We start from the raw sequence: 22566 nt of genomic DNA, 5'->3' as shown, positions 1-22566 counted from the left end.
GTGTTTACTAAATTACTAGTATGTTCACAGCGTGATGAATGGCGAGGGTAATTTCGTCAACAAAAGTTTCTCCGACTTTACTGGGTGTCCACGACGTGTCGGCACCAGACGCGAAGGTCCGAGTCAGCAGCAGTCTTCATCTATCTCATCCTTTCTAATTCTATCCACATCCATACTATTATTCTTTTTCTTTTTCAAGTAAATAAATAATTAAAATTATCCTATCAGCACCGCCCACGTGTCCCCGCCAACCTTTCCCTCTCTCTCTGCTTCCTATAAAAACCTTTCCCTCCCCCTTCTTCAAAGCGCTCTCATTACTTCTCATTTTATTACTTGACTTAAAACATTTTTTACGATTTTTTATTACTTGAGATACTTGTTTTTTTTCAAATTTGATTTCAGCTCTCGTCTCTCTTAGCATCCCATGGATTCCCTCAGTTCCTCTTCTCCCTTTGATTCTATCATCTTCGGTACGCATTAATGGATAATCATCTCGTTTTTGAAGCTCTTAATCAATCTTAAATGACCATAATCACTATCGCTTAATTTGTATAATTTCCACGCCACAGATTTGGACGACACTTTGTACCCTTCCAACCTTGGACTCGGTGAAGCTTGCAAGAAGAACATCGATGGTGCGAAAAAGAAATAACAAAATCAATAAATCAAATTTCATTCAAATTATGATTTGATATTTAGTTTAATTTTTATCTTTGGTTGCAGATTTTCTCGTTGAAAAATGTGGATTCCCGGTGAGCAAGGCCTCCAGCCTCCGCGTTGAGCTTTTCAAAAAATACGGCAGTTCCCTCGCTGGCTTACGAGTAATTCATCATTAATCTCCTTTTTTTCAATTTTTTAATTTTAATTTATCTGCACGTAATTTAAAAAAATGAATTTCTGAAATATATTGTTTTGCTTCTGTTTGTAGGCGTTAGGATACGACATCGACGCCGACGATTACCACGGTGTCGTGCACGGGAGGCTGCCGTACGATCGGATCAAACCCGACCCTCAGCTCCGAAACCTGCTCCGCAGCATCGCCCAGAGAAAAATTGTAAGCTTAAAATCCACAAAACCGTAATTTTTAGTGGAATTATTATATCGTTTTGCTTAAAAAAAAATCACGAAAATTTACACAAAGTTTGAAAAATAAAATGACGGAAAATGAATTGTTGTTGCAGATATTTACTAATTCCGACAGGAAGCACGCAGTGAAGGTGTTGGAACGTCTGGGAGTGGTGGAGTGCTTCGATCAGATCATATGTTTCGAGACGATGAACCCGAACCTGCCGAGTTCGACGAGGCCGGACGAGTTCCCGGTGGTCCTGAAGCCGTCCATAGAGGCCATGGAGATCGCGCTTCGGGCCGCGGATGTCGATCCTCGCCGCACGGTAAGGCCGCGAAAGCGCATTATAACTTCGTTCGCGGGTGGTCGATTTGTTGCGTGATAATATTGAACACTACGAAGTTGTTGGGAGATTTTGACAACGCGGTTTTGCTTTCTTGCAGCTGTTTCTCGATGACAACGTGCGTAACGTCGCTGCGGGAAAGGCTGTTGGTCTTCGCACCGTTTTGGTAATTAACTAATATTTAAATTCTCTGTTTCTATAATTCATTATTTTTGTTAGTTGTGTAAATATTGTTATAATATTTGGGTTTTGATCCCCACTCATCATTTTGATTTTTTATGATTAGAATTTTCTTCTACATATGAGAGCACGACTCTTCAAAAATTACTCGAAATAACTATCTTTAAGTTTTAATTACTGAAATGATCAATCTTTTAATCCTAATTGCCGAAATGGTAAGTTTTCAATATTTGATTGATATTAAATTGATAACCTTCATAGTTAATCACTTTGTTCAAAAATATTATGAACAGTTTGCTTTCGATCATTTTAGCAAACATTTTCCCAAAAAACCACTTAGTAACATGGGACAATCGCAATATGGTCCAAGGTAATTACCAAAAATGTGGATGAGAAAGCAAAAACGAATACAAAGATTAAGATTCCAATTTTTGTTTGCTTTAGAAAATGATATGAAATGATGCTTGACCTAAAACATATCACAACAGATAACTATTAATAATTAAATAATTAAATATAACAAATTGGACTTATTTTAATAAACTGTACTATTCCTACTATGGTGGAAATGAACAGTACCTTTTTAAAGTTGAAACATATCACAAGTTTAATTAAACTGTGATTCAAGACACGGCAGCTCGCGGTCTTTAGAACATTACTCATAAAGTCAATGCCCTTGTCAAGCCATCGTCTTGGCTAAGAATGTTGTATTTGATAAAATAACATGTGTAAATTGTCTGGCAAGAAAAATCCTCCTAAACTGGTGTACTGTAAAATTTTCTTAAAATGGTCAATTTGGTACTAATTTATATCTTCTTGTGTTTGGTCAAATTGTATCTTCTTAGAATATTGTAAAGTTTTCTTATAATGGTCAATTAATTAGGTACTAATTGTATCTTGTCTTGTGAATTTAGGTTGGAATGACCGTGAAAAGCAAGGAAGCAGATTACTTATTAGAGAACATGAACAACATGGCACAAGTAATAACGGAAGTATGGGTAGGAGGAGGTGGCGGAAAGGATGGTAGTAACCAACGGATCAGCCGCACCAGGAGCGAAATCGATCGCGATTCCGTCCTCACCGCCACAGCTGTCGGAGCTTGACGGAGTTGGCTCCCTCATCCACCGTTCCAGATGTTTTTGCTGCTGGCTTTGGTTGGATTTGTGTTAGCCTGTTATGCTTGGGATAGGCTTTTGTGCATATTTATCTCAATTATGTCTCAAAATGTGCATAATATGTCAATTATGTATCAGTATGGTTGTGCATATGAGCATATCCTTACGTATATATTCCCAAATCCAAAGTGCATCTATGCAATGTACCAATAAATAATAGTTCTTTTAAGCAAAAAATAAAAAAATGATCCAAGTGCTGGATTGCGTTGTTCTACTATTAGAGCCGTTTTTTTTTCTTTTTTTTTTCTAATTTATTGAGTTTCGAGTTTTCCGTCTTTAATGTAGTAATATCGATTATTATTATTATTATTTTGAATTTTAAAATAAAATGTTTGTGATTCGATCGACAGTTTGTAGTGGCAATTTTATAATATGAGTTGATGTGTTAGTAATTGAAATTATGTGTAAGCTTGCATTAGGCTTTTTGTAGTTTTTTTTATTTTTTCGGTACAGAGGGTAAATTTATTACCAACAAAAGTAAGTACAACACAAGCCCAACAAGAAGTTAAATACAAGAGAAAAGGAGGGCTGCAAACAAACATAAAATAAAGCCCACAAATAACAACAAAGACAAAGCCACACAACAGAAAAACCTAAACCAAACCGTTCGAAACTGTAGCCACCATCATCAGAAAACCACTCATCGATCAATACGAACTGGCGTGTTTCATGAGTACCGGAGATCACACCAGCAAGAACCCCAGAAGTAAGGAAGAATCAAACCGAATCATCTTCCCATGACCAGCAAAACAACTGCCACCACGAAACCAAGGATGTACGCAGGAAGTGAGATCCCATGAGCAACATCGCCAACGAGGGCGAACACAAATGGGAAAGACCGACAAGGGTCAAAAAAGGTGGTGGTGAGAACACCCTAGCCAAAGATCTACACACCCTCCCAAATCTGCAAGAAAACGCGGTAAACATAAGCGGCAGAAAGATGATGGATCAAAATTAGGAAGATGAGGAAAGGGAAAAGGGAAATAGGGGATGCAAGAAACAGAGGATGGATCTAGAAGAAGGGATCGAAATAGAGGTAGATAAGGGAAGGAGTAGATGGAGAAAACAATGGATTGAGGAAAGGGACTCAAACTGGTGGAATCAACGGCAAGTAGAGGAAAGGAAATAGTAGATCGTGAAGGGTAGTTTGTATTGGCTAAAATGGTGTGTATTAGACTTGCAACATCAAGCTTGCCTTTATTATAATTTCTGATCATAGTGATTGGCCACTATTATTACTAGACTCCATGCACGCGCTCACTCGCGTGCAAAATGCATTTTTTGAATCACGACGTGCTACGCGCGACTTACATGTTTTAAATGTGTATATATATATATATGCGTAAATTGATAAAAGGAAAGTCAAATATTTGAATTAAGTAAATAAATAATCTTAGATCATGCTAGAAGAAACCCCTCATAAACTAATTAAAGCAATTGAATTCACATAATAAAATCGGTCTCTATAGAATTTACATTAAGAATAGAGAAAATAATATTTAATAAACAATTGATTGAATCATATTATTGCTAACCCATTGTGAGGCTAAGTCCATCCCCTCCCCCTTAATGTAGATAATATAGTTTCTTAAAAAAAAATCATTTGACAACTAATTTAATCACATTATTATCTGCGTGCAAAAAAAACTTTTTTTATAATCTGCATTATATGGCTTTTAAAATGTTTTCAATGTGTTTAAAATATAGAAAATAATATTTAATAAACAACTGATTGAATCACATTGTTGTTAACCTATTGTGAGGTTAAGCCCACCTCCCTCTCCCTTAGTATAGATACTTTCATTTGTTACAAAAAAAAAAAAATCATTTGATGACTAATTTAATCACATTATTATCCACTTGCGAATGATCTTTTTTATAACTGGCATTACACGTCTCTTAAGATGTTTTGAACGTGTTTAAAAGTAGATAAATTGAATTACATTATTACTAGCCTATTGTGAGGTACCAATTAAAAAAAACCAAAAAAAAAACCACAAAATAATTAATTATTAAAAAATACTATTAAAATGATGAAAATGCCCCTACCTTATTTGATGTATTATTTTGGAATGCCTTTGAAGTTTTTTATTTTGAGGGTATTTTTTTCCAAATATTTTGTTGAAGTATGGTGACACCAAATCACTATTCACATTTTCCATTCTCTTTATATATAAGATAGATAGATAGATCAAGAAAAACATATGTATTTGAAAATGTTACTGTCACAATAATATTAATTTGGGTCTGTCACATCAAATACTTTTTTATGTTAATAAAAAAAAAAAGTTATTATATGTATAAGTTTATATAAGCAAAGTTGTAACATCCCACATCGTCCAGAGGAGTGGATTCTGTAAGTTATATATATATATATATATATATATATATATATATATATATATATATATTCTTATCTCTACCTAGCAAGAGGCTTTTTAGGAGCTTATTGGCTTCGGATTCCATCGGAACTCTGAAGTTAAGCAAGAAATAGGCCAGAGCATTCCCAGGATGGGTGACCCATTAGGAAGTTCTGCTCGTGTGAGTTTCTAGAAATAAAAACCATGAAAGGGTGGTTAGGGTCCAAAGCGGATAATATCGTGCTACGGCGGAGTCAAGCTCGGGATGTGATGGGGACCCGGGTCGGGATGTGACAAAAGTAGCTTCCTCTCCTTATGAATGAGTGAGGATCATAGGGATCCTCCAATCACATTCGTTTATCGTACATCATGCGGTCAGTTTTTGTCAAATATTATTTATATTTAATTAAAAAAAATTTACAATAATTTTTACCCACAGATATACAATGAACATATATGATTGGAGAATCCCCAAGATCCTCACAAAGAGAATTAGGTGATGATCCTCCTGGCTTATGAATGATGCAATGAAGTCACTTTATTTTATATTTGTTTTTGTTCATTACATCTTGAAAGCCAAGGCTAACTTTTAAATATAATTTTTTTCCAACAGGATCCTCTCCGGATCCTTTTGATGAGAATCTTGAGGATCCGTGAATCATGTATGTTCATCGTACATTGGGCGGTCATTTTTTGTCAAGTACAATTTGTGTTTAATTTACATACAAATATTTAAAATAATTTCTAATCGCACGATGTATGATGAACGAACAGGATTGACGAATCCTCGCCGGATCCTCATACTAATTTTTTTTAACAAACTTTTAAATATAGTTGAAGACTATACTTCCTTCTCTTTCTTTTAATGCATTCATCAGTTTCACTAAAAAATTTGTGATAACAAATTGATTGTGTTTTCAATGCACACACGTGTGCTCGTTTGGAAGTACTTTTAAAAAGACTAAAAAAATGTTTTTAAAATGATTTCAAGTGTTTTTTTTTAATTTCACTTGCATTTTACTAAAGATTGGTTTCAAAAATATTTTCACCAATAACGTTTTCAACTATTTTAAAAGCACTTCCAAAAATGCTTTTAAAATGATTTCACCTGATAAATTTACCTGTACAATAGCTGGTGAAGTAAACCCAAACATTTCAAAGCCATCGAGACTCCCCGGTGGCTGCTGTAGACATCGAAATTTCGGTAAATAAATGTTGACCGATAAATCAAAGTGTCAACGCTAATGTATTACATAAATTTTACACGTAGCGTGTGACTCAACGAAAATTGAAATAAGTTGGAAAAGTCATCAAATAGGACACGTGTCAACACCTGGCAGAAACGACTTATTTCATCTGGGATATTATATTCAAAATTAGGCCTTGGAAAATTCTATAAATACAAGCCCATTTCATTCATTTGGGAGAACAAAAAATGATTAGGCAAAATTCTTGAAGCTCTGAAGCTCTGAAACTCCGAAGCTCTCAAGCATCCAGGTTCCCGAAGAATCAAGAAAGCTCTCTTTGTTCTTCGTTCATCGTTCTTCCAAGATCAAGCCCCGACGGCCCTTGGATTAATAATCACCGTTATTCAAGATCAAGCCTCAACGGCCCTTGAAGAAACACTCATCCTCAAGATCAAGCCCGACGGCCCCTTGGATCAACTACATCAACAAATCCACACGTCCAAACCGTTCTTCAAGATCAAGCCCAAAAGCCCTTGGAGATCCGTTCATCACTGTTCTTCAAAGATCAAGCCCAAAAGCCCCCTTTGAAGATCCGCTCAAATCCACCTTCAAAGATCAAGCCCACGCCCCTTTGAAGAAACTTCCAACAGTTCATCCAAGATCAAGCCTCAACGGCCCTTGGATCAACAAAACATCCACAAATACACACCTTACGGAGATTGAATCAGAGGATCAAAATAGAGAGAGATTGTAACCCAAAATCATCAAATACAAATATTTTGTTTGTGCACTTTGTTCTTGTCTCTTTCGTTTCAGGAATTTTCCGTGTTCACAAATTGGCACGCCCAGTGGGACAATCTCTGCCTCTCATCTCTTTCTCCGTTCAAGAAATTCAAGCGCACTTTCAAAATTAATGGCATCAAGGAAGGCTCAAACTGTTCCCGCAACCGGCGCAAAGAACAAAAGCGTCCTCGTCGCAACTGGTGTCACTTTAGGCATCACGACTCGAAGCATGGCAAGAGCTACTTCTGCCGCCTCTTTCACCTCTGCATCAACTCTACCAAGGGAACAAAAGCACCCAAGGCACGAGCCTTTGATCACCTTAGCCTCACTAAGGGCACCAAGGGGGAAAGCCCAAGGAAATACTCCGAATCCATGCTCTCTGATGCCGATTCAAGCGACAGTTCAGCCATGCAAGTCATGACCATTGGAGCAACTTCAATCAATGAGCAGCTGGCTCAAATGAATGAAGCAATCGCAAGGCTAACCCGAACTGTGGAAGAAAAAGACTTGCAAATTGCAGCACTAGTCAACCGACTGGAGGCGCAGGACGGCGATAAACCCGACCCAGAGGATGATCCACTAAAGGGAGGAGCTGGCGGAGACGAAGAACCCCCGGTGAAGAAAATCGATGGGAAGCCGGAGCCAGATCAAGCAGCGGCACTCATGGGATCTCTTTCTATCCAACAGCTGCAAGAGATGATCACCAACACCATCAAGGCACAGTACGAAGGGAGCTCAAATACCTCCGGGTTGTACTCAAAGCCGTATTCAAAGAAGATCGACGCCTTAAGGATGCCGAGGGGTTATCAACCACCAAAGTTCATGCAATTTGATGGAAAGGGAAACCCAAAACAGCACGTTGCCCACTTCGTTGAAACTTGCAACAACGCAGGAACCGAAGGGGATTACCTCGCCAAGCAGTTTGTGCGCTCGCTGAAAGGAAACGCCTTTGAGTGGTACACGGATCTAGAGCCTGAGTCCATCAACAGTTGGGAGCAATTAGAGCGGGAATTCCTCAACCGCTTCTATAGTACCCGCCGTACTATGAGCATGCTAGAGCTAACGAGAACAAAGCAGTGGAAGGACGAGCCAGTCATTGACTACATCAACAAATGGCGCACCCTAAGCCTCGACTGTAAAGACAGGCTCTCGGAAACCTCTTCAATCGAGATGTGCATCCAAGGCATGCAATGGGGTTTGCAATACATCCTTCAAGGCATCAAACCACGGACCTTCGAGGAATTGGCCACTCGCGCCCATGACATGGAGTTGAGCATCGCCCATCATGGGAAGAAAGAACCAATCGCCGACTACAAGAACGACAAAGTTCTTGGGACAAAGGTGAAAAATGCTACATGGAAACCCACCAAGGAAGCGATGACGGTCAACACAGCTCCCGTCAAAATCTCCACACGAGACAAGGCGATTCAAACCGAAGCTTTTCGTGATCAAGAGATGCGTAGACACACTTTGAAGGAGCTTGAGGAGAAGATTTATCCATTCCCCGACTCTGATGTGGTTGCCATGCTGGATGACCTGTTGGACAAGAAGGTGATCAGTTTGCCTGAGTGCAGACGGCCGGAAGAGATGAATCGTACCGACAACCCAAGATACTGTAAATTCCACCGCTTCATCAATCATCCAACGGAAAAGTGCTTCGTATTGAAAGATCTCATCCTGAAGCTAGCACAGCAAGGGGAAATCGAGCTTGACCTCGAAGACACGGTTGCGGCACACACTACTACTATCGTGTTTGAATCACTCGATCCTGTGCATCTCCGAAGCATGCATGACCATTCCCGTCAATGTTCAAGTCACATGGCACCTCCTACACAACCATCACCGGGGGCAAGCAACCAAGATGCATCTACTGGTGATAAGAAAGGGTGGACATCGGTGACCTACAAAAAAACGAGGAAGCCAATACCACAAGCCACAAGGCCAAAAGATGAGCCTAAACCCGCCCCTCGAACTTCAGTCTTCAAAAGGCTGAATTATTCAAAACCTAGAATTGCAGCACTTGATCGCATCAGTGGTCGAGACCAAAATTCCGTCTTTAAAAGGCTTGAGACGCCAACACCGCAAAGATCAGTCTTTGAAAGGTTATCAAAACCCAAGAAACAAAGCGGCACAGCTAGATCTCCTCCGCAACGGTCGGCTTTGGACAGACGTGAAGAAACTAAGAAGCCTTCTAGAAACAGGAAGACAACGCCAAAGGGAGAGAAGCTCGACAGTCTAGCAGGAAAAGACGATGTTCAAAGCCTGATTCCTTCAAGGATGAAGCGCCAAGCAACTTTGGAAGTCGACACAAAAGGACCACTAAAGGTAAGGATGCGCACCATCATCTACACTGGCCAATCTTCACGGCAACAAACCCAAGAGGATCGCACTGAAGAGAAGGCCCAAGAAGACAAAGAAGACGAAACCCTGGAAAAAGACGTCACTTCCGGCTCTGTCAACTCAAAATTTTCACCTCAATCGCTAGGGGCATGCTCCAAAAACATGCCAGTCAAGCCGAGTGAAGTTGAAGGATGGACTTATGTCACTCCGAAGAAATTGCACAAGAAGCATATGTCTTCTCCACAAGCTCACCAATGGGAAAGGGGGCAAAACAGCTCCTGTTCACCTCTAGAACAATGTGAAAGTGTTGGAGATAATGAAACTTTGACACGAAGATCATCCATCCCCATCACGATGCGTGACATCTTCCCAGAAGACTTCTTCAACTACTCAGTCAAGGCTCTTTGCTACGAAGATTGCGAGGAACGACTCTCTCAGATCGCTTGACGAACAAATGCTCCTTGTTCGCACGAGCCTAAACTGCACGAACCAAAGCTCCTCGTCTGCACGAGCATAAAAGGCGACACCAAAGCTCCTCGCCTGCACGAGCCTAAACTGCATGGCACAACGCTCCTGGTCTGCACGAGCATAAAAGGCAACACAAAAGCTCCTTGTCCGCACGAGCCTAAACTGTAGGACACGAGGCTCCTCGCCTGCACGAGCCTAAACTGCATGGCACTAAGCTCCTTGTTCGCACGAGCCTAAACTGCACGAACCAACGCTCCTTGCCTGCACGAGCTGAAACTGCAACACGGCACCAAATGCTCCTTGCCTGCATGAGTTAAAACTGCAAACGGCACAAAAAGAAAATACCAAAAATATGTATGTATTTGAACTACGTTACGACTTGATCTCTTCTTTGGAGGGGTACGTAGGCAGCTTGAATATTCCAAAATTTCGAGTTCAGTCACATCAAAATAAAAAGAATATGTGTTTAAAAAAAAAATACATATGTTTTATGTATCCAAAAAGAAAAAAAAAAGAAAAAAAAAAGGAATACATATGTTATTACTTGTTTAAAAAAAATATACATATGTTTTATGTATTAAAAAAAAAACAAAAAAAAATAGAGTTCTTTTACATACGTATACATATATATATATATATATATGTATGTATATATATCCATCAGCAGCAAGCCTTCTCAGAAGGAGGCCATCCAGGCCCAAGTGGCAGCCCCCAAGCCCAATCCGCGATCAAGTCCAATGCCTGCTCAGACTTCAGTTACAAATCAAGGCCCATCTCCCATTTCTTGCAGCATGGAAGCAGCACCATCCACCTCCAATGTGCCTGGTAGTCACGGCCCTGCTCCAAGCAGGAATAGCAGCTTCAAAAGCTTTATGGAAACCGCAACCACCACCTCTCTATGTACCACCTCCTTTTCCACCCATCCCAGCCATAGCTGGTCCGGCAATCTCCTTGCCGCTCAGTTCGCCTGGAACCACCTTCCCTTAGTTCAAGACCGTTCTCGACCCACCGCCCTCAGAATCGCCGACTTCTCGAGAAAATGGCCTATTGGCACCGTCCCGGCGGGCATGATACAGCCACCGACCTCGACCTCTCCCGGAACTTTCTCTCCGGCCCGATCCCACCAAATCTACGACGGCAACAAGCTCCAAAAGCTCATACTTTTCTCCAACCGGTTCACCGACCCTCTTCCCAAAACCTTAGCAAACTGCACTTCTCTGTTCATACTCCGAATCCAGAACAACCAAATCAACGGGTCGGTTCCGACTGGTTTCGGGTCATTACCCAATCTAACCTTCGTCGATTTGAGCGGCAACAATTTCACAGGCATGATCCCGGAAGATCTCGGCAATGCCGAAGCTCTCAGTTACTTGAACATTTTGCTGAACCCATTGCACTCAGTCCTTCCGTCAAACATTTGGCGCGCACCAAATCTGCAGATTTTCTCTGCTAGCTCCAGCCACCTCACAGGAAAAATCCCCGACTTCATCGGCTGCCAAAGCTTGTACAGGATCGAACTTCAACGTAACGACTTTAACGGCTCGATCCCATGGGACATCGGGCACTGCGAGAAGCTTCTCAGCTTGAATCTAAGTCGCAATTCTCTCACCGGCATTATCCCATGGGAAATCTCCGCTTTCGTCACTCCGCCGAGGAAGAACAGTAAATGCAAGTAAAAACCCACAAATAAATGGTCAAATGGTTTGCAAAAATTGAACTTGAAATTGTTGAACTGTAGAAGCTTACATCGGGAAATTGTTTCCAAGTTCCGAGCCTGTACAGAGAAAGAGAGAAAGTGAAAAGTGGAGGGCTCCTGCAGTCCGATGAGCTCGCCCCGGTCCGTCTCCCTTCGTCTATCGGATCCCTCAACCTCCTCTCTTATTCCTGGGATTTCCACATCGACCGTACATCGGAGCTACTGCAATTACTCAATGACGTCGTTGGAACAAGCAAGTTCGGCGGCGGCGTTACCGGTATGTTCAGGAAGGACTTCAAGCCCAGCAATTCGCACCATCTTTCCAGACCAACTCTAAGCTTTACTTGATCATGGATTTTATAAACGGAGGGCATCTCTTCTTTCATCTATACCGGCAGGGAATCTTCAGCGAGGATCAGGCGAGGTTTTATACTGCTGAGATAGTGTCTGCTGTGGCACATCTTCACAAGTGCGGGATTGTCTATCGGGACCTTAAACCTGAAAATGTTCTTGTGGATTCTGATGGGCATGTCATGCTAACTGATTTTGGGCTAGCAAAGGAAATTGACGAAGCCAGCAGATCGAATTCAATGTGTGGCACCACAGAGTACATGGCTCCAGAAATTTTGCTGTCGAAGGGCCATAACAAAGATGCGGATTGGTGGAGCATCGGTATACTTTTGTATGAGATGCTAAAAGGGCAGCCACCATTTACACACGCAAACAGAAAGAAACTTAAGGAGAGAATCATCAAGGAGAAAGTTAAACTCACGTCGTATCTAACCAGCGAAGCTCACTCTCTGCTGAAAGGATTGGTACAAAAAGGATCCGTCACAGAGGTTAGGTAACGGGCCGAATGGAGGGGATAACGTCAAAAGCCATAAATGGTTTCGATCAATCAACTGGAAGAAGTTGGAGGCCAGAGCAGTCGCTTCGGGGACTCATTCGCCTACGTGGACGCCGACGCTGAGGAGTCGACTCTGTTCAATTTGTGTTCAAAATCTGGCGATTTGGCAGTGACAGACTTGCACAAACTAGGAGATGATCCGTGGGTATATTTGCAAGACAAAAACCCAAGCTTGAGGAACGCCGGCGAAGACGGGACGGGTGGCGATAACAATAGGATGGTTAGTTGTTACAGAAAGCAAATGTTTGTGGAGAGGGAAGTTGAGAGCACGGCCGTCTGGAGCCAGTTCCATTTCTGCATCAAGATGTTCCTGTGCCTATCAAAGAGCTCCTTCTAGGATTTGATGTCGCAGCGTACTTAAAAGGCTGGCACTATGGGTAAACGTCGCGGTAGCAAGCAGTGGGCAGTGGTTGTCACAACGGCAGCGCAGCAACGGCAGTGCAACAGTCAGTGCAATGGTTGTGCTCAGGGGTTGTGCAGTGACGGTAGTGGTGGAGCGTCTTCCTCTGCACCTCCGCCATGGCCGCCGCCTTTGAATGAGATTGACAAAACCAAAGTTTATCAATACACACCCAAAGACCTCATTCGTCTCTTGCCTCGCAGCTGCCAACGACTTCAACGACCGCCGTCAAACGACTAGCCGGTCGTGAAGCTCGAAGCACCATCTTCTCCGTCCTCCTTGCTCCGCTCCCTGCAAATTCGTCTACCCATCACCCAAATTTATACAGAAAAAAAAAAAATTAAAAAAAAAAAAAGGGAGGTGATGGTGCATCTGGCACCACGTGAAAAAAAAGAAAAGAAAAGGGGAATGGTGGATCAGCACCATGTGAAAGCAAAAAAAAAAAAAAAAAAAAAAAAGAAATATATATATATATATATATATATATATATTATAAAAGGGCAATTGGAATGGTGCAGCATGGGTTTTGCATGGGCACCCTTCTGAAAAGAAGAAAAAAATGTGATAAAAAAAAAAAGGGGAAGTAATGATGGGTGCCAGCACCACCAAAAGCAAGGAATAGAAAAAAAAAATACATATAAAAGAATCATGATGGGGCATGTGTGTGTACATAATATATATATAGCAAAAAAAAAAATTGCATTGAGAGAAATAAAGTCCATTTTTATTTATTTTTTCTGGAAATTTTACATAAATTTGCATTATACATACCTTAAAAAAAAAAAAAAAAATCAAACCAAATCAAATTTACAAGAGGGGATCTTCAAGGACGATCAAGTGTCGCCTCACAACTCGGCGGAGCTCCAGGAAGAGTAGGTGCCAGAGGTTGACTGTTTGAAGCCTCAGCAGTCGGCAGAGCCTCAGAAGACGAAGGCAAATGCTGCTGGAACAAACCCACAAACCTCTGATGATCAAGTAAAATCTGACCATCAGATTCCTGCATCTGGTCAATCTTCCTCTTCATGTTTGTCGCATAGCTATGTGTGAGCTTATGCAACTGTTTGTTCTCCTGCTTGAGCCCTCTAATCTCCTATTTGAGACTCATCACTTCAGCCGCCAATGATTCAACTTGACGGGTTCGAGCAAATAGGCGTTGGGCCATATTAGACACAGAACCTGCACACTGCACACTGAGAGCCAGAGAATCTTTAACAGCCAACTCATCAGACCGTTTGGAAAGTAGTCTGTTATCTCTGGGAGTGACAAGGTTCCGGGCCACCACCGCAGCGGTCATATCATTCTTCACCACTGAATCCCCAACGGTAAGAGGACCAGTGGGGGATATGAAGGATGGGCGCCATATGTTGTCTGGAGAAGAAGGGACTGCCTCTTCACCAAGATTCAAGTCAAAACGACGATCGGAGGGGCCAGACATTTTCAAAGGTGTTAAAGAAAGAAGAGGTCGGGCAAATCGAGATCTTAGAAGTGCAAAAAGGTACAAGCAAAAATTCAAGTGTGCTTTGAAATGAACTGCCTGCCTCTATAAAAAATCCGCACTCGACAGGATTTCAGAGATCGAAGAGGCGAGCTTAGAATTCGAAGAGGCCATTCAAAAATCGAAGAGGCAAGCTCAGAAATCGGAGAAGCATCTTGCTTTTCCAGACGCGTCGGCACCCGTCACAAGCAAACTCAGCTTTGCGGAAATCACGGGTAATTTGTCGAAGCGCCGATCCCAGATATCGAAGAGGCGCCAGTCTTTTTCAGCCGCGTCATCACCTGTCATATGCACACTCAACTTTGCGCAAATCACGGGCAATTTGTCGAAGATTTTTGGTGAAGGAGAAAGCACGTGAAAGTTTACTGTTCAATCACGCGTTAGTTGCCAACACAAGTGAAAGAATAGTACCTCTACAGGTATTAAGGGACCTCCTATAACTGTCCACTTTTACCTTCCATAGCAAGGCAGACATACAGAACCTTTCTTCATCTCCGAGAATGCCTTCCCAACGAAGCCTCTCGAGTCACTTAGTGTTCCTTATTCCTTGGGGTACCTCTGTAAGCCAATAACTTCAAAGCAAAAGTATCTCATATCACCAGGGTAGAAAGCAAGAGTATCTCATATCATGCGTTCTCCCTGTTGTTTCCTTTGTCCTTGCTCCTATCTACAAAGACAAGGATAAAGAAAACAATATGCCGGAACTTCCACTAAAACTCGGGTAAGGAACCGACTGTTTGGAACCCTTCCCTGATTGCCTGCCTAGCACTGCTCTCGAGTACTCGTCTCCCACTGCTGCTGTACTTCCATAGAAGCTGTCACATCTGCCTGGAGAACAGATAAGGCAAGTGAAAATGATACCTTGCAGCATGTGGAGACAACGTGCTGAAGAAACAAGCAGAAAAGAATGCGGTCTGCACAGTCAACTCAGCAGAAGGAGTCCGAGCTGAAGAACTCGAGAAGCTGCCACATCTGCCTGAAAAACAAGCAGAGAAGAATGCAGCATGCACAGTCAGCTCAGTAGAAAGAGTCTGAGATGAAGAACTCGAGAAGATGCCGCATCTGCCTGAGGACGGTGAACTCGTTTTTGACCCTCAAATTCTTGGGTCGGCTTACTAGGCATTGTGAGCTGCACGTGTCGATTCACCACCCTTGAATCAAATCCTTAAAGATCAAGTCACCAACTGGAAGAGGAGCTCGTCAATCTTGAAGATCATACCGTTGACCAAACTGCTCAGGTGTGAATTAGAAAGATTGAACAGAGCAACAAGTCGTCACCTTCACCTCGTGCCTGCTTGTCATATGTTCGACTCAACCTTCAAGAATCAAGCCTCAACGGCCCTTGAAGAAATTTCCAGCCAAATTCAAGATCAAGCCTCGACGACACTTGAGGAAATCACGAGTCCGATTCAAGATTAAGTGTCTACCACCCTTGAATCAAAACCTAGTTCAAGAATAAGCTGTGGAAAATCAACAATTGGAGGAATCTAGAAAAACCTCCAACCCAGTTCAAGATCAAAACTGTGGAAAGTCAACAAGCGCAACAAAATATGTGCCGATTCACCCACTACCAAAGTCAAAAATCATCTACCACATGAAGCTTCTTGTGGTCCAATTTCAACCTTCAAGATCAAGCCTCGACGGCCCTTGAAGAAATTTCAAACAAAAGTTCAAGAACAAGCCTCAACGGCTCTTGGAGAAATCTCAAGCCCAATTCAAGATCAAGCCTCAACGGCCCTTGAAGAAATCTCCAGCCCAATTCAAGATCAAGCCTCGACGGCCCTTGAAGAAATTTCAAACAAAAGTTCAAGAACAATCCTCAACGGCTCTTGGAGAAATCTCAAGCCCAATTCAAGATCAAGCCTCAATGGCCCTTGAAGAAATCTCCAGCCCAATTCAAGATCAAGCCTCGACAGCCCTTGGATCGACGTCTACAGTAAGGGACTTCAAAACGCATCTCCTACACGCGACAAACACATGTATACGACGTGCCTTGAAGTGGGGGCATTTGTAGACATCGAAATTTCGGTAAATAAATGTTGACCGATAAATCAAAGTGTCAACGCTCATGTATTACATAAATTTTACACGTAGCGTGTGACTCAACGAAAATTAAAATAAGTTGGAAAAGTCATCAAATAGGACATGTGTCAACACCTGGCAGAAACGACTTATTTCATCTGGGATATTATATTCAAAATTAGGCTTTGGAAAATTCTATAAATACAAGCCCATTTCATTCATTTGGGAGAACCAAAAATGATTAGGCAAAATTCTTGAAGCTCTGAAGCTCTGAAACTCCGAAGCTCTCAAGCATCCAGGTTCCCGAAGAATCAAGAAAGCTCTCTTTGTTCTTCGTTCATCGTTCTTCCAAGATCAAGCCCCGACGGCCCTTGGATTAATAATCACCGTTATTCAAGATCAAGCCTCAACGGCCCTTGAAGAAACACTCATCCTCAAGATCAAGCCCCGACGGCCCCTTGGATCAACTACATCAACAAATCCACACGTCCAAACCGTTCTTCAAGATCAAGCCCAAAAGCCATTGGAGATCCGTTCATCACTGTTCTTCAAAGATCAAGCCCAAAAGCCCCCTTTGAAGATCCGCTCAAATCCACCTTCAAAGATCAAGCCCACGCCCCTTTGAAGAAACTTCCAACAGTTCATTCAAGATCAAGCCTCAACGGCCCTTGGATCAACAAAACATCCACAAATACACACCTTACGGAGATTGAATCAGATGATCAAAATAGAGAGAGATTGTAACCCAAAATCATCAAATACAAATATTTGTTTGTGCACGTTGTTCTTGTCACTTTCGTTTCAGGAATTTTCCGTGTTCACAGCTGCAAAGGAGGAAGGTTCATTTTTCCCAATTTATGTTGCCTCGTGATTTCTTGATTGACTCTCTCTCTCACCATTTCCCAGCATCTGTCAGCTGAATTATGTATGAAAACCTCACTTGGACAATGCTCCAAAGAAACCTAAAGGCAGAGAAAAATAACACAATAGATCAAGTAAATAACTAGCGCGTTCAATCACAGTAGGTAGATATAGACAGGTTTTCTTGGATCATCACTATTAAATACTATTTTGCCCGGAGTTTATCGAAACTGTTCATGCTAAATACGGTGCTTTCCCCAATACCTTGAACAGTGGTCCACCCTGTCCAGCATCCAGTACTTGTGAGACATAATGACACAGAACAGTTGGATCCAGAACACTCATGTGCCTAACCCGGCTCCTAAATCCTGCATTGAGCAGAACAAACATGAATTACATGAATGTTGATCTTCTTGGTTGGGACAGTATCTCAAATGCATTAGTCGCAATGCAAATGAAGCTTACCTTTTGGAAAAATGGCTTGGGTGTTACACCATGACTTTCCAGATAGCACAACTCCAATTTCCAGAGGCTCAACAACGCAGGAGATTCTCCGCCCCACCTTCGCTATTCGGGGACCCTTTTGGCGGTAATATCGGTCCAAATTGTTTTGGCTGGACGACGAAGTTCCAGTTGTCATTCGTACATTGTCTGCTAAAGTTGTATCGGCAATTCTTCCCATCTTTTCATGTCTGTCCTCATTCTAAAGTTGTATCACCAATAACATTTTCAACAATTTTAAAAGCACTTTAAAAAAACTTTGATATTTTTTGTTCAACCCTTTTATATGGCCATGTTTTTTATAGCGTTTTGGCCTACTTTGGGCTTTCACTATACTTTTTCCTTTGATACGAAAGTTTCTTTAATATGATTAGGTTCCAACATCCAACATGATACAACTTCACTAAAATTTTGGTGGGCTAACCACACCCATTCCTTCGTTACATGTTGAGCTACTCAAACCCACCTCAACTCCACTTTTGCACAACCCTAATTGTTAGTAGTATAGTGAAGATAAAATAATTTAAACATAAGAAAGGTTGAATCAAATGTGATAGATATATTGTATTGCTTAGATTGTGCCACTTGTCCAAAGATTTTATTAGTCAAGTTGTACTGTTGAGATTCTTGTATAAATACTCACATTGTAATAACTTTCTCATTAAGAAAAGTAATAAAGAAGAACTATTTATCTTCTCCTTGCTTTCTCTCAACCGCTAAGCTCTTCTACTTCTGGGTTCATCCTTTCTCCTTCTTGGTTGGTATCAGATTCACTACCTTTCTTCCTTCTCTAGGCTTTATTAAGCAAGTTGGGATTGATGTTGTAGTAATGCTTTTGTATGTTAATGATGTAATTATCATTGCTAGTGTTGTGGCAGCCATTCAACAGGTTATTAACTCTCTTACTATTGAGTTTGATATAAAAAATTTGGGCTCTTTGCATTATTTATTGGGCATTCAGATTTCTAGGATAGCAAATGGTTTGTTTTTGTGACAAGATATGTTACAGAAAACTAAAATGCTTAAATCCAGGTCTTGTGATAGTCCATGCCTTCCTCATAATAGACTTCTCAAAGATGACGATGTTCCCTATACTAATTCTGCTGCTTATAGAAGTATAGTGGGAGCTTTGCAGTCTCTTACTTTCATAAAGGCTGACGTTGCTTTCTTTGTGCATCAAGTTTGTCAATTTATGCAAAATCTTATGGTTTCTCATTTCACTTTTGTAGAAAGGATCATGAGATACTTAAAAAGGCACTCTGTCCTTTGGCATTACATATTCAAAAGAGAATTTATCTTTGAAAGCCTTTAGTGATGCTGATTGGGCATGAGACCCTAATGATAGAAGGTCAACAACTAGTTCGGTAGTTTTATTAGGCTCCAATCTCATTTCCCGGTCTTCAAAGAAACAATGAACTTTGTCTTGGTCATCCACAGAGGCAGAGTATAGAGTAATGTCTACTATACTACTTATGTTGAACTTGATTGGATTAAGCAATTACTAGTTTTTCTATAGGGTCCTGTTTTTCTTACCCTAGTGCCTTTTATGTGACAATTTGTCTGCTATTGCTCTCTCTTTTAATCCATTTCAGCATCAGAATACCAAACATATATAGAATTTGATGTTGATTTTATTAGAGAAAGGGTAGCTAAGAAGAAGCTTAATGTGCAGTTTGTGTTTTCCAGAAAACAATTTGCAGATATTTTGACTAAGGAACTTGGTGCTCCCTTGTTTCGAACTCATTTCTCCAATCTCATGCTTGGTTCATCCAATCATGAGTTTGAGGGGAGATGATAGATATATAAATTTTGTGCCACTTGTACAAAGATTAGATAGTTAGTTAGAGTTTGTTAGTCAAGTTGTACTGTTGAGATTCTTGTATAAATACTCACATTGTAATAACTTCCTCATTAACAAAAGTAATATAGAAAGAAATGTTCATCTCCGTTAGAGTTTGTTAGTCAAGTTGTATTGTTGAGATTCTTGTATAAATACTCTCATTGTAATAACTTTCTCATTAAAAAAAGTAGGCTAAATTGTATTAATGGTTCCCGTGATGATAGGGTTATTGGAAGATAACCCCCGTGGTGAAAAAAAAAATCAGATTTCCGTTAACATTTCCACCCCCACCCCGTCTTTTTCCCACTTTGGTTCTACCTCTCCCCGCCTGCTTCTTTGCATCTCATCTCTCTCTCTCATTCCCTCCAGACTTTCGGCCTGGAGCAAACCAAATGGATATTTATCTGCATCCCAGCATCCAAATCATAGAGTCATAGTTATAGTTAGGGAACATGTTTTTTTTTCCGTAAAAAATAAACATGTTAATTAACTAATAATTTTCAACTTCAAAATAAAAGAAATTAATAGCAAATTTAAATAATTAGTGTGAGAAATAAAGATTTATGAGGGAGTCGAGCCCGCATTGTAGCTGTAGTTTTACCAACTTAAGTCATGGAAGTACAAAGCCTCTCTCTCTTCTGGAGCCGACTGAAAATGTCGTGCTTAATAGAACATCGTTCACTATGTTCTCTTCATATATGCCTAAGAAATCCTGTTCCTTTCTCTCCTTTCTATTTAGCTTCCCTACGTTGTTTTCATTTTGAGATAAAACAATCAGACCCTAAACAAAGATAATTCTTCAGTGGATGATGATGAGGTCTGCCTGCTGCTCCTCTTTCCATGTTTCTTGGGTTTTGTTTTGCTTGATTGGTGTGCGATTCTCAACGACTTAGTCCGAACCATCGATTGATTTTGTTGGCTTGTTCAGATTTTATCATTTCTACCACCAACAAAACCAATCAAGAAATGTTAATCCAACAAAACCAGCCAACAAATTAATGATTAATTTACTGAATTGGATTATTAGTTAATTTGTAGGCTAAATTAACTATTCGGAAATGTTAATAGGATAAAATCTAGAAAATTGACGTTGTGGGTTAACGGAAATGTTAATTTTGGACTTAAATCCTAACAGAACTTCACCATGAGGGTTTAAATCTGAATTTTTAAACCACGGAGATTATCTTCCGATTACCCTATCAGGCTATCACCACAAGAACTATTAATCCAATTTAACCAAGAAAAGTAATACAGAAAGAACCGTGATCATCTCCTCCTTGCCTTCTCTCGACTGCTAAGCTCTTCTTCTTCTGCTAAGTTCATCCTTTTTCCTTCTTGGTTTATAAAATGAACACTTATCAATTCATAAGAGGATGAAATTCAAACCATAGCCAAGAATCAAACAATTGGGTTTCAATGAATTGAATTAAATTGCGACCTTTACCAGTTTGATAGATAGGCTAGTGGTAAGTCGATCAATTTAAAGTGGCCGCTACACAGAAATGGCTACAGATCACACTTATTTTAGGGTGACTACTCAGATGAATTCTATATAAAAAGGTGATTCGGAAAGACAAATATTAAAGGACAATCGAAAGGAATGGCATATAAGAGAATTATGAACATTTTGGAAATATTTTGCGTCGAGAGAGAATATTCTATATGCTTCTCAAAGGATATTTGATTAAAATTCAACATGCCATATTTGCTTCCTCTCCTTATAGCTAGCTTAGGTGAATTTAGCGTAGATTTTATTGCCTCTAAGAAATTATGGATTTAGTGTAAATTATTTTATCGTTTGTCAAAAAAAAAAAAAAAAAAACATAATGTGCGAATACAGCCTAATTAAAAGCTTCAAAGTTTCAGTTGAGGAACCTAAACAACTAATAAAGTAAATAAACTATTTAAGCAAAGTGACTGTACAAATATAAAACAAACAAAATTCTTACCTGCATATATGGATGGCAAAATTAGAAGAACCCCCTTCAATATAACACGTTTTACTTCAACTACTCTCCCTACTAATCTATGGTAAAAATATCTCATATAAACGAAAAAACATATTAACCCAAATCATGTTTCTGAGGTTGCATTTTAATGAAATCAAATTACAAGAAACACAAATTATACTCACATTGCCATCATGATTATAAATACAATGCAAATTACACAAATCAATATTATCATCATATGTCATAGACTTGCTTGCCGGTGAACTTGACCTCAATCGGGCTGACATTCTTCCCAATCGACCTGAAGTTCTGGCCAACCCCTTGGCGCCCAGGGTTCACCTTCTCAGGGTACACACCATCCTTGGGGTGCAAGTATTGGACCTCCCCGTTAGGGAAAACCCTGTAAAACTGGTACTTAATCTTGTACTTGGACCTAAGCCTAGTTCCAAGAGCCAAGCACTGCTCTTTCCTGGCCAGTTTCAGCAAGTTAGGACCCTCCCTCATGATGGCAGCTCCGCCAGTCGGCATCTCAAATATCTGCTCCTTTGGTGACTCCCATGTGATCACGTAAAACTCTTCCTCCTGCGCTTTCCTCAACAGCCCGCCAGTGCTGCCACCGAAGATCGGTGAGGGTGTTGTTGGGTCCAGCTCGGGTGGGGTGAAGCCTACCGGGGCCTCCTTTGTGGGGGTCACGGTTTTTTCCTCAGCGGAGGCATTGATCCTCATCGTTCTTACGGTGGAGAGCTTGAGTGGCTTGGGGGCCATGAAGGAGGAGGAGACTGATTGCTTCCATGGGGTGGTTGTACGGTCAGCAGTGGTCTTTGGGGCTGAGGGAGTTGGGGTGAAGAGGCTGGCTTGTGTTGCCATGGCCATGAGGAACTAGAGAGAGGAAAGAGAGAGAGAGAGAGAGAGAGAGAGAGAGAGAGTTGTGGTTGGTTTGTGTTGTGTGGTAGTATAATTTTTTTTTTGGGGGGGGGGGGGGGGGGTGGT

General features: G+C 40.8%; 4 protein-coding genes across 4 annotated transcripts; 2 read left to right on the top strand and 2 right to left on the bottom strand.

Annotated features, from left to right (window-relative positions):
- Nucleotides 1-71: 71 nt before the first annotated feature.
- LOC126596574 (uncharacterized) lies at nucleotides 72-2978 on the top strand. Its single transcript, XM_050263205.1, has 7 exons — nucleotides 72-470; nucleotides 570-635; nucleotides 724-821; nucleotides 929-1054; nucleotides 1182-1391; nucleotides 1510-1575; nucleotides 2504-2978. Exons 1-7 carry the CDS (start codon nucleotides 425-427, stop codon nucleotides 2690-2692), a joined length of 801 nt encoding a protein of 266 aa, XP_050119162.1. The 5' UTR covers nucleotides 72-424; the 3' UTR covers nucleotides 2693-2978.
- Nucleotides 2979-10639: 7661 nt separating this feature from the next.
- LOC126595283 (leucine-rich repeat receptor-like serine/threonine-protein kinase RGI4) lies at nucleotides 10640-12446 on the top strand. The gene is made up of 3 exons (XM_050261629.1): nucleotides 10640-11564; nucleotides 11669-11875; nucleotides 11968-12446. Exons 1-3 carry the CDS (start codon nucleotides 10640-10642, stop codon nucleotides 12444-12446), a joined length of 1611 nt encoding a protein of 536 aa, XP_050117586.1.
- A 4794-nt stretch (nucleotides 12447-17240) lies between these two features.
- On the bottom strand, nucleotides 17241-17991 carry LOC126595282 (putative lysine-specific demethylase JMJ16). The gene is made up of 3 exons (XM_050261628.1): nucleotides 17749-17991; nucleotides 17548-17651; nucleotides 17241-17384 (listed from the first exon to the last, which is right to left on the bottom strand). The coding sequence occupies exons 1-3, from the start codon at nucleotides 17963-17965 to the stop codon at nucleotides 17241-17243; spliced, it is 465 nt and encodes a 154-aa protein (XP_050117585.1). The 5' UTR covers nucleotides 17966-17991.
- A 3696-nt stretch (nucleotides 17992-21687) lies between these two features.
- LOC126596575 (photosystem I reaction center subunit II, chloroplastic-like) lies at nucleotides 21688-22566 on the bottom strand. The gene has a single exon (XM_050263206.1). It carries the CDS (start codon nucleotides 22447-22449, stop codon nucleotides 21811-21813), a length of 639 nt encoding a protein of 212 aa, XP_050119163.1. The 5' UTR covers nucleotides 22450-22566; the 3' UTR covers nucleotides 21688-21810.

Source organism: Malus sylvestris, chromosome 13, assembly GCF_916048215.2.
Source record: "Malus sylvestris chromosome 13, drMalSylv7.2, whole genome shotgun sequence".
NCBI classification, from domain to species: domain Eukaryota; kingdom Viridiplantae; phylum Streptophyta; class Magnoliopsida; order Rosales; family Rosaceae; genus Malus; species Malus sylvestris.
Note: the sequence above shows the minus strand (reverse complement) of the source record. Positions and strands in the feature narration are given on the sequence as shown.

What these genes read in the sequence shown, in the direction of transcription:
- LOC126595282 (XM_050261628.1), bottom strand. Translation starts at nt 17,965, where the DNA reads ATGGGAAGAATTGCCGATACAACTTTAGCAGACAATGTACGAATGACA. An exon ending in CCAAGCCATTTTTCCAAAAG is followed by an intron (nt 17,652 to 17,748) that starts GTAAGCTTCATT and finishes TGCTCAATGCAG; the next exon opens with GATTTAGGAGCCGGGTTAGG. An exon ending in AGGGTGGACCACTGTTCAAG is followed by an intron (nt 17,385 to 17,547) that starts GTATTGGGGAAA and finishes CTCTGCCTTTAG; the next exon opens with GTTTCTTTGGAGCATTGTCC.
- LOC126596574 (XM_050263205.1), top strand. Translation starts at nt 425, where the DNA reads ATGGATTCCCTCAGTTCCTCTTCTCCCTTTGATTCTATCATCTTCG. An exon ending in TTGCAAGAAGAACATCGATG is followed by an intron (nt 636 to 723) that starts GTGCGAAAAAGA and finishes CTTTGGTTGCAG; the next exon opens with ATTTTCTCGTTGAAAAATGT. An exon ending in GTTCCCTCGCTGGCTTACGA is followed by an intron (nt 822 to 928) that starts GTAATTCATCAT and finishes TTCTGTTTGTAG; the next exon opens with GCGTTAGGATACGACATCGA.
- LOC126596575 (XM_050263206.1), bottom strand. Translation starts at nt 22,449, where the DNA reads ATGGCCATGGCAACACAAGCCAGCCTCTTCACCCCAACTCCCTCAGCC.
- LOC126595283 (XM_050261629.1), top strand. Translation starts at nt 10,640, where the DNA reads ATGCCTGCTCAGACTTCAGTTACAAATCAAGGCCCATCTCCCATTTCT. An exon ending in CACTCCGCCGAGGAAGAACA is followed by an intron (nt 11,565 to 11,668) that starts GTAAATGCAAGT and finishes ATTGTTTCCAAG; the next exon opens with TTCCGAGCCTGTACAGAGAA. An exon ending in GTTCGGCGGCGGCGTTACCG is followed by an intron (nt 11,876 to 11,967) that starts GTATGTTCAGGA and finishes TTATAAACGGAG; the next exon opens with GGCATCTCTTCTTTCATCTA.